The sequence below is a fragment of the Choloepus didactylus genome, chromosome 17, assembly GCF_015220235.1.
Source record: "Choloepus didactylus isolate mChoDid1 chromosome 17, mChoDid1.pri, whole genome shotgun sequence".
In the NCBI taxonomy this organism is placed as follows: Eukaryota; Metazoa; Chordata; class Mammalia; order Pilosa; family Megalonychidae; genus Choloepus; species Choloepus didactylus.
The window spans coordinates 28,920,485-28,932,272 of NC_051323.1; the positions used below are offsets into that span (position 1 = coordinate 28,920,485).

Consider the following 11,788-nt stretch of genomic DNA (forward strand, 5'->3'; position numbering starts at 1 on the left):
GAATTCTCTACAAATGAAAGCTTTCAACATAAGGAACCTAATAGAAATAACAGTATTAAATCTGAATTTACTTTGAAGAAACTTATCATGAACCTAGAAATAGCTTACCCATGCTTCAGCCCACTGAGGTATTATTCAGGCCAACACTAGCTACACTTTAGGGTTATCTTAGTATTCTGAGATTAGCTCAGGACAAATGCCTGGCATGTTTTGGATGATAAATAGGTATATATCTTTAAATAAAAAAACTTAAGACCTCTTGAATATACTCTTCTTAAATAGAAATGTAAAAAGTTACAAATGAAAGATGTCCAAATTCAACACTGAGAGGCAAAATTAAACTCTTTAATTGTAAATACAGTCGTTGTCCCAACACCAAGCTTAGAGTAATCTTTGTAGACCTGGAAGAGGACCCTCTTAGAGTAAGGAGACTAAGAAGAAACTGACATGGGAATTACTCATTTGAGTTACCTTGACAAGAATATTTTAATCTGTATTTTGAAGTTCACTTTGAAGTCTGGTATCTAATTATAATGGTAGTATACTGAACAATAAGTTCTATCCAACGAATGAAAACTTATTTCATGTCAGGCTATAATGCCAGGACATCTTCAAAGCTACTTTCTAAAGATACGGTTGAAAGTGAAAATCTTTCATTTCAAATCTTACCACTAAGAGGTCTTGTGATCTAGATGTTGAGAACTTAAATGCATTTTATTAATTATTCATAATTAATAAATAATTATTTATTATTAATATAATTAATGAGGCATCACGGACTATCACAAACCAAGGATTGTACAGGTTTTCTACTAAAGCATATTCTACAAACGTACTTCTTGAGCTACTAAAAATTATGCCCAAAAGTTGATTTGAAAAACAGTAACAGTTACTTTCTAATTTATTATGCTTCATTTGGGCTTTTTTGCAACATATCAATAGGTTAGAAACTTTATGTATTTAATGCAACATTTTGAAGTAAGAATAAAAAGTCCCCAAAGCTCCACTGTGGATTTCTGGGTTGACTGTAGAATATGATACAAGATTCTTTAACTCACCTCCAGATGCCTTTGACCTTTCTTTCAACTTTTCTGCAGCCATTTCACCATAGCTGGGAAGTTCTGACATCTTCACTCCAGATCGAGCTTCTGCTATTAGCTGACGAGCTCTCTCTCTCAGCTGCCGACGCCGCTCTTCATCTTGCTGCTAAGATATATTGAACAGTTGCCAACTCAGTAATTGACAAAAATGCAATTTCATTTTCAATCTGATCATCATGATAGTAACTGGTTTACAGCATGGTGCTTGGCCCACATTATAAATAGGATGCTCTATATCAGTTGGATGTCACACCATTTTTAAAAGACATCCTAGAATCAGATTTTTTAAAAACATTTACAAATTATTGCATTAAAGTATCCAGTAACAATCCAAACTAGCTTTCAAGGAAAATTTGACAATATATATTACTGAGAAAATATCAGGAACTAGTTTTAATAATATCACTGAGAAAATATCAGGAACTAGTTTTAATAAAATAAGCAGGTGTCTTCTAGAAAAGAGTGACAATCTGAGGACAATTTCAATTATCTTATTTTTTAAGAATATAATTTAACTTGCTATTTTCTAATAAAGGCATAGAGTACTGGCTAAAACTCATTTTCAATAGCAGACAATGCTGCTATACTATACTGATTAAATATAGGAAATGAAAAGAATTTTTAGGGGGCTGGGGAGTAGGTGGGGATAGTACATAGTTACACAATTTTGATTTTAAACTACCAACAATAATCCAGTAGTGAAGTGATATTGTATTTAGTAACCACCCCCCACAGATGCACACTGAGAAGAAAAAGTAAAACCTAATGTGATTTCTGACATTTAAAATAACTAAAAACTACAGAGAATTAAATAGCTAAAATAGTTTCCTCCTGTTAAAAGAGGGTCATCACCATGAATCACAAATAATCAGTGTGAAATTGGTTTGTAAACTTGAAAGCATATAAAATAAGATATTATCATAAAACAAAGCCTTTAATAATCTAGCCCTAACATATCTTTCCAGGGTTCTCTCTCCTTTATCACTCCAACCTCCAAAAACCTCATGTCTATTTATACAGAATTGCTTGCATCATGTTACGTTTCATGCATCTGTGGCTTTGAATATGTCATTTCTTTTTTCTGGAATGTTCTTCTCTCAACTTATTTAACTCCTACTCATTCTTCAAGGCTCAGTTTAAATCCACTAACCTCCCCTGACTATCCTTTCTCCTTCCCCTGTAGAATTAAGAGCTCCTTCCTCTATGTTACTGTTGTACTGTGTGTGTGATTTTTTTGTTTAACAATACTTGTCAAGTTACATTATAACTCTGTGCAGATACCTCCTTCATCAGAACTGAGCTACTTGAAGGCAGGAGTTATATCTAACTATTTTTGCATGTTTGGTCCTTAGTGCATGTGTTGGCCCTATACTAGGTGCTATAAAAATCCAAACATAAATAACTTACTATTTATGCTCTCAAAAAGCTTACAATATAGAGGGAAAGATAAAATAGCTACCATAAAAGGTATGATCAAAATGTTCTAAGAGTTCCGAAAAAAACAAAGAACAGTTTTGACCAAGGGGGAAACAGAAGGCATGGTGGCAAAACTGGTTTTTTGAGTTGGGTCTTAAGAATGAGTAGGATTTAGTTGGGTAGAGGTGGGGGTTGGTGGTTAGGTGGGTCAGGGTAGGAGAGACTGGGGGGCAGGGACAGCACAAAGATGTAGAGTCAAGAAAGTATAACTGGGGGGGGGTGGGGGGTGGAATATTGCTTATTTTTCCAGATCATAGGGCAACATAGTGATAGAAAGAAAAGTCAAGATGTTAAAGCTGGGTAAACAGACAGTAGAAGATCCTGTCCAACAGGGTGCAATGCTTTAATTTTATTCTAAAGACAGTGGGGTCCAACCAAAGGATTTTTTTTTTTCTTCTGTCTGTGGGGATAACCAACCAGAACTGTATTTGATAAAGATTAATCTGGCAACAGCATAGATGATATATTGAAATGGGGGACTGGAGGGACTAGTTAGGAGACCATTTTAATAGTCCAAAGAAGGTGTAATGAGATCTAGATCTAGGATGGTGGCAATGGGAATGGAAAGAGAAAAGTGTAAGAAATATATTAGAGCTGGAATTGGTACCTGCACCAATACTTGGCAACTAATTAGATATGAAGGGAGGAAAAAAGATGTCAGAAGCTTTAAACTTAGGTGACTAGCAGATTGTGGCACTCTAATAATGGAAATAGAAACTTTAAAGGGAACATAAAAGAGAGGAAGGGGCTGGCAGGACATCTAAGTAAAGATGTTAGTAGTAGTTAGAAAAGTGAAATTGATGCTAGGGTGTGAGGTCAGGAACAGAAAAGGGTTTTAAAATGATGAAACTATGATTACAGAGCTGATGGCTGAGGTTATAGAGTATATCAAAGCACCTAAAGAGATATTGTAGAGAAAAGGAGCACCACTGACTAAAACCAGGAAAACATCTATATTTAGAGGAAGAAAAGGGGACAGAGAAATAAGGGAGAGGAGCACTAGAACACTGATGTATCATGAAAATCAAAGTAGAAGAGGCTTTTGAAACAGGGAATAATCAATTGCAGTAAATATTAGAGGTTACTGAGTCTAAAAACTAAAGAGGGCAATCAAACTTGGTGAGCAATATTATTAGAGGATAGAAATCTGATGGGTAGAGAATAAGTCTAAGTGACCCTTTCTCAAATTTTGAGATGGCTAGAAATCATGAAAGCTGTTGAAATTAATGGGGGTAGATCAATGTGGGTGTCAAATTGACCCAGGGACAAGTTTAAAGTTGCCAGGGGACAAACTGGGACAATTTCAGTATCAAAAAGAACAAAGAATACAGTGAATTGAATCAATGAAATCACACATTGAATCGATGAAAATTCAAAAGTCCATTATCATGGTCAAAAAAGTAGAAAGATGGAAAAACTCATTTGTTACCATCTGAGGCAGCTTTTAAAATAACTTCTAAAAATTAGTAATATAAAGAAAAAAAGGAAATTACTTGTCTTTTTATTAGGAACTGAATTTTAGGGTAACTAAATAGCCCTAGTTAATGAAAGCTCTACTTTACAAAATAGTGCCCACTGATAAATGTATATAAAGAATGACAGAATCATAAGAACACCACTTCGCAAATCATAATGAAATGTTTGATTCTGGCGAGGATTATCAACTGTTATTAAAGCCTTGGTAGATGTCTGATGGGGAACTGGATATTCATATCATAGTATGGCAGGTATTTTCCAAAGATTGCTCCCGTCCCACATGGTATTCTGCAATGTGACCTTGCCACTCCCTCATTGAGAGGTGAAGTCTATTTCCTCTTCCCTTGAATCTGATTACGGAAGCATTCCTGGTGATTTCCAAAGCTAGCTCAGAGAAGACCATGCCCCTTTTGCCTACTTCTTTTGAAATTCTTGCTATCTGTACTCTCTCTGGGAGCCCAGCTGTTATGCTCCGAGAAGCACAAGCCATAGGTCAGTACTCCAGTGGACCATTTCAGCTATTCAGGCTTCAATCATCCCAGGTGAATGAAGACACCTTCAGATGAGTTCAGCTTCCAGCCATTTTGAGTCCCCCCAATTATTCAAGTCTTTTCAGCTGAGACTCCAGACCATGTGGTACAGAGACAAGGCATCCCCATTGTGCCCTGTCTGAAGTCCTTTACCTACAGAATCTGTGAGCATAATGACAAGACTTTTTTTAAACATCACTAAGTTTGGGGTAGTTTGTTACACAGCAAGAGTAATTGGAACATATGCTTAAGTAACACCAAGCAGATTCACTTTCTAGTTGCAAGGAGAAAACCTAATTTTAAGTGGAGGAATAAGAATATCGACACTTAATCTAGTGGTCAGTCTTAGCATCACTAATGTTGGCTCAACTATATTTCATGTGCTTTCTGACTTGAAGCACATTCAGTGTACATCACTTATAATACACTAGCCAAAATGTTTTAAGTGAATCCATTAAACCTTTATAAATAATTTCCAGTTTATCAGGAATATAAGAGATAGAGAAATATGATAAATGATACAGCAAGGGAGCAAACAAACAAATCCAGAAAGTAGGATATTCAGGACAACAAGCATGGTCTCTTTTACAAGTCACTGTTATGAAAACAAATACACAACAAATAACCAACTACAATCACCAACAACAAAAGAGACTTAACAACCAGAGGCAATGTAGAGTCCTGGACTAGTACTGGTTCTGACAAATCAGCTGTTAAGGACATTGCTGAGTCCATTAGAGAAATCTGTGATTATTAAATTAATGTGTGATTATTCAGTGAGAGGAAATGTAACTTGACTGAAAAAAACTAGGTTGTAGAATAATATGCACAGTAATGACCTCATTTCGTCATTTTGGCAAAACAAAAAAATACACATAAAAATATATATGCATAGAAGGGACATTTGGAAGGATATATACAAAGCTGTAATGGAGGAGCTCTCTAGGTGTGGAAATGTGATATTTTAATTTTTTTACTTCCATTTCTCTGCATTTTCTAATTTTCTATAATGTTCATGTACCACTCTGGTATAAAAGTTATTTTAAAAAAAGAATCTTGATGGAAGGCAGAAAAGAGGTGAGAGGAAAAACAATCTTGGGAGAGGAAAGGAAAGAAATGAGATGATAAGCTTCCTGGGGTGGATGGTGGGAGGTACAAAAGAAGAGAGGGCTAACAGATACAAAAGAAATTTTCTTAGTATTTGGATACACAAGCTTATCTGTGGGCAAAAGAGTGGGCACTGGGCAGGGTGAGACTGAAGATACAAGAATAATATACAAAAATCCTCAGTTCACTATCAGTATTTCTGAATTTGCAAAATATAATAGGAGTAAAAGGAGATGCAGGTTTGATGATGATGGTGATGATTCCTGATATTTCCTGAGCTTTTATGTTCCAAGGGCTTCATGTGCATTGTCTTATTTAATTTTCACTGTTCATTTTAACCAATGAGAATATTCAAGTTTAGAGTCACAAGGTTACACAGCTAGAACTCATGTCAGAGCCAGGAGTCCAGCCCAGGTCTGTTTGATTCCAGAGCCCTTGCTCTTAACCACCAAACTATTTGATCTCAGAAGTATTAAATCACATGACCAAATAAGGAAAATTGAGCTTTTATTAAACTTCCATCTTTCAACTTAAGAAAAGTTAAGAGCACTAATAAAAACTATTATTTGATATGCCTCAGTCAACTAGGTTTTAAGTGAATTTCACTGCGTGAATAATTCTTGTAGAGCTGGAATACCATGATTCAAACTAAGATGAAGTGGTCTTGGGTCATCTTAACTGAGTTAAAATGAAATAAATATTCTAGCTTTCTGAATATGAAATGGGAACCTAATTTTTTTCTCACAAGCTATCACACCTCTCCCTCACAGCTCCCCAAAATAATATTTGCCTATCTGCAAATATTTCTGAGAGCTTACCAAGAGTGCAATTTAAAGCAGACATCTTTAATAAAATCAATTCTAAATACTAATTAGGGACACTATCAATTTTCATGTAAATTGTTTGTTTGTACCTATTTACCTATCATTGTTCTCTATACAATAGAAAAATGCAAATGAGCAAATCAGAATGCAGCCCTAATGGGACTTTCTGTTTATAACCATTAGCCTAGAGGTGTGCTGTAATTCAATCCTCAAGTAGCAAGCTTTAGCCTTATTAACCGACTGCAAGGGCAGGTTACAACTAATAAAACCCTACAGTAAACAAAGTTTATGGACACAGCACAAAATCTTGAGCCTGATTGACAGAAATCTAGTTCCGTATCAGATTGCCTTGATTTACTTTTCTACTAATGTCCTAACACTACAGAGACAATTTTGCTTGGGCCTAGAGCTCTCCAGTGGGATGGCATATCTGCATTGTTTGTTTTCTCACCCTTTAACTTCCTTTAAGATAAAGAGAACCAATTGGAAAAATAAAAGTTAATTGCTAAGTTCATAACAAAAAAGCTTGTAATTATAGCAATTATGTAACCAATTTTTAATTGATAGTATTAATTTCCAGATTCATCATAAAATAACACTATTTCATTTTATTTTTTATGAATAATGCACCATTAAAAGTTGGATTCACGGTAATATTTAAAGAATGGATAGCAACAAAATCCATGTAACTTTTCTCAAAAGAACCATATTATTTATATCCAAGGACTAAAGTGACCAGAAAGTAGGGATGATGATTGTTTCATTAATTTTGTGTAGCATTCAACACAAACTGCTCAAATATGCAAATAAGGAATATGATGGCAATGATGGTTTGCCTAAACTTATCCAAGTATAGAAATTTGTTTCTGCTATCTGCTTTAACCATTCTGCATTCAAAAGGGGACCCATGGCTTTAAATCATCTGTTTACTATGCCTTCTAAAATAAAAATAATCTTTTCACTGGAGTGCAGAGGTAAGGGAACTTAGAAGTTTACTGACACCAAAAAGAAAAGTACACTTGGAAAAATTCAATACACAGTAAACCTATATATCTACCTGCCTAGTCTACATATACTTAAGTAAATCAAGATAGTTAGGCTTCCTGTTTTTAAGAACGGGTCTGATGACATTTACCTTTTTCTATATAGCATTATTTAGTTAGACCAAGTTATATAGGATAATATAAACTTTTGGGAAAGATGGATATACTCTTTGGAAGGTTTTACGAAGCTAAGTTTCTGGGAGGCCTCCCTTTCCATGACAATCTTTTTACCAGTTATAATGGATTGTTGAATAAATACTAGTTCTGTGCCCTGTGCAGTGTTTTCATGTGTGTTCTCTCATTTATTCCTCACAAATCAGTGAGGAAGACACTATCACCCCAACTTGAAAGAAACCAAATCTCACTTAAATATACTGCCCAAGGTCATACACATCTTGTAAATGGTATAATAAGAATTAAAATCCTGTCTAATACGTAACTAGTATTCAGGGCTTTTTTCTGAGGCCCTACTGTTATCCTGATTTTTAGGAATCCCTGTTCTTTACCTACTCTTGGACTATACAATCAGGTTAAATTCCCCTTTGGGGTACTGAATATAGAGAGGTAACGAGAAACTAGCTTGTTTACATTCATTTAAAACTTAGGTTCCTGACGTTAAAAAATGTTGACTGCAGTACATTTAAGCTTTGCTTTTCTCTTTGTTAACATCTTCAGGATAGGGTAAATGTCCTGTTCTGGTCAAAAAAAAAAAAAAAGCCCATATTTCAAGACAATGCAATGGATTTAAAATATTCAAATACGGAAGAAGGGTCAGAACTAACTACTTCAAGTAACAATTTTTCTTATTCTGAAATGGTTTACAATCTGCTATAGATTGATACACAAGTAAAAGTTGAAAATTTAAGGACAGATTCTTCAAGAATAAGTAATGTAATTCCTTGTTTCCATTCCATAAAAATATATTGGTATGCAATTTTTATATTTCACAGTTCACCGACATCTAGGCAAGCTTCCTTCCACTGCTTCAATGGTGCTACTTTTAATTTTATCCTCCTTAGTTGGAGTAATTAAAGCGATCAGCAGTGGCATCCTAGCGGCTTTGACACGGCTACAACCCCCTAGCAGACTTTTGCTTTTAAGGTGAACGGAGAGAAAGAGACTAGTTTCATTTCACATAGAACAAGAAAATCAAACTTCTCCAATCCTCAACTTTATTCAGTCGTTCTTTGAGCAGCCTCTGGATCTTAAGAATCAAATGAAAATGGTTGCCATGGGGGGTCCTTTCATACTTGCCACAAATGTCATCAAATGACATTACTTTAGCCAAAAAATTATGCCATGGATTTGTGAAGGCAAATTAGAACATGAGAAACTGTCTGTGTAGCTGCTAAGATCATTAGCTACCTAAGGGTGTCTTTCATAACATTAGATATTTTTATTCTATCTGTTGAAAAATATAGATTGAGAAGTCTTTCTATTTAAGAATGCACACATTTTCATGAAATAAGCTTTAATAAGATTCTAAAAATATGTTATTTCAAATACGTGGTTTGCATCCTTACCATTTGTAAAACTGTTTATAAGAGAAGAAAATAGGAAATTTCCACCAAAAATCCATAATCCCACATTCTTTCACCTCTCTCAAAAAGACCATATCCTGCGTTTACTTGTTTTGTTTTCAGTGTTTCACACTGTCTTAGAAATTGGACTTTTAATTGGGCTAAATAAATTTTAACTCATTTAAAAACAAACAAAAAAACCCCAGCTTTACTTAATTCTGCTAATATTTCACAGGATTCTGTTCTCAAAATGGTCCATGAAATTCCTCAATTTTGTAGGAGAACTAAGAAAAAGAACTTGACTGTCACCCTTTCATCATTAGACAGGAAGCAAGGCTCTGTTATTAGGCATTCAGAAGGGGAGGAAAAAGAGTTCTGTGCTTGTCCAGGGGCAAGGATTACCAAAGTGCACCTATTCATTTGCTATAGAAGATAGAAGGAAAATAAAAAATAAAATTACAAGACCTCTAAAGGTTTGGGTAGAAGGGAAATTTTACTGCCAGCTTGGTCAGCTCTTGAGTGAATATATAGGATTTAGGGTGAAACATTAAAACTATTTAGCAGATCTTCTCAACCCATTTCAAACTTTTCTTATGCTGGTTTGTAATATAAGCAGACATGCTTATAAATGGCCACACCTGCTCATTTCTCTGGGGACGGCCTGATCTCCATTCCTCTAACAAAGAAAGAAAGAAAGAAAAAATCAGCCTTTCTTGTTGCAAAACAGAGTGGAAAGTCAAAATCTTTCTCAAGTTTGCCCCATCTGGTCAGATTAAATCTTTGATCAACCCTGGGGGATTACATTTATTTCTGTAGTTACTATTAAATTCTGGATTTGTTTAAAATACATAGGCAAAATAGTAAACAGATTTAAAATTTAAGATCTAGTTTTTAATACAAGCCAAAAATAAAACAGGACTAATTCAGAAAAAAAGTAGACATGCATTTTAAAAACTTAGATTTTCATTGGTATTGAATTCACAAAGCTGAATATTTCATACTCTAGTTTTTATATGCCTCTTAGTTTCAATATATGGTAAATATTTTTAATTGCAACATTTGTTTTGCCAGAGTGCTCAAACCATACTAAGAATTCTAAACATAAAACAGTGTGATCAAGTGGTTAAATACTGACATGAATTTTTCCTCTTAAATGTCTGGAAGCAATCTAGGATATAAAGTTTTATATTCTAAATCAATGATCAGTCTCTTTCATTTGTTCAATTGATACATATGAATTCCTATTAGGTACTATATTTCTCTAAAAAGAATTATTTTAGTATTATAAAAGCTATTAATTTGTGTTTTTGAAAACTTCAAATTACATCAGCAGAACTAATGGAAATAGTTTGGGCATCCAAAAAGAGAACTTTTTGATAATTTAATTTTTCTTTTCTTTGTGAAATTGATAACTTCTTAGTTTAAAAAATTACAAGAAATAAAGAAGGTCTGACTAAGGAAGTATCACCTTGTGTTACAACCAATGCCTCTTGCTGGTTTGTCTGGCTGCTCTTTTGTAGGCAAAAAAAGAGCTGAACGCTCTCTGGCTCCTTAGATCTGGCCCAACAAATGCACTGCCAGTCATGCACATGGATCTAGCTTAAAACCCAGTGTGAGCCTAAAAGAAGCCAGTCAGACTGGCACCTACTCATGCAGAAGGAGATAGATTTGTCATGACAGGCTGATTATTCAATGTAAAGAAACAGTTTAGCTTTTCTAATCTGGTACAAATACATCTTTCTCAGCAAAAAAGTAAAAGGTCTAACAGTTCAAGTATTTAGAGTAAAGAAACCAACAAAAAAATGTAACGTCAAAGTAAACCATAGGTATTTGTGCTAAAGCATTCTGCAAAACTGTCCTGCGGTTCTATTCAAATAAATAAGACTTAACCCTTCAGAAGTATGACATCCACGTGCCGTATTAAAAGAAAATATTACTATTTCATATTATGCTTTTTTGTCACTAGAAAAACTTCTAAGAATTCAAATTCACCCGCACTTCTCTACCCACCCCCATAAAATACTTACTTTATTACCTGTCCAGATACTGAAATGGTATAACTGAATCTGCAAGTTGTCCACCGATAAAGAGCACTTTATGATTATTTTAACACCCAACCAACCCTTGTCCTAACATGTTAAATCCTACTGAAAGTGTCATAATTTATAAACTATTTATGAAAAGCAACTTTGGATTCCACTCAGAACAAGATTCCAAAAAACTGCTGATACCAGTTTGATAACTGTACAGTGGGCAGAGACTAGGAATACCTTAGTGATTGAAGAGAACACACAGTACCCATTATGATCAGTACTTCTGCCCAAAATATGTCATACTGTATGTCCCTTAAAAGCTAAAAACTGCTTATTCATTTTAGGAGCTAACTTCAATAGTGCTTCACTTAAGGGCTGTTCTCCTTTGTAAACTTGACATTTGAGATTTTTTTAAAAAAGAAGTGATATTATTAAACAAGGATTTTTGGCAAGCCTACCAGATATATATGAAGGAGTGTTCTTTATCTTGCCAAATGAGAGATCCAAGAAAGGTTCCTTCTTAGTTAAGTATGTTTTGGAATTCTTCCTCTTCCACAAGAAAATACCTGTATTGTCTTTTTTGCTTCTTATATCTCCCAAACAATACAAAAAACCACATTACTGATATATTTGAAAGTTTTTTCTTCCTCTCAAATTTACCGCAAAAATCCCGTAACAT

General features: G+C 34.5%; 1 protein-coding gene across 6 annotated transcripts in view; it reads right to left on the reverse strand.

The window, feature by feature from the left end:
• Positions 1–11,788, reverse strand: part of EHBP1 (EH domain binding protein 1) — an 870,491-nt gene that overhangs the window by 74,067 nt on the left and 784,636 nt on the right. For all 6 annotated transcript variants that reach the window (XM_037807056.1, XM_037807055.1, XM_037807058.1 and 3 more), the window contains one exon: positions 1,059–1,206. In XM_037807056.1, coding sequence (XP_037662984.1) covers positions 1,059–1,206 — 148 coding nt within the window. The remainder of the gene's footprint in view (positions 1–1,058; positions 1,207–11,788) is intronic.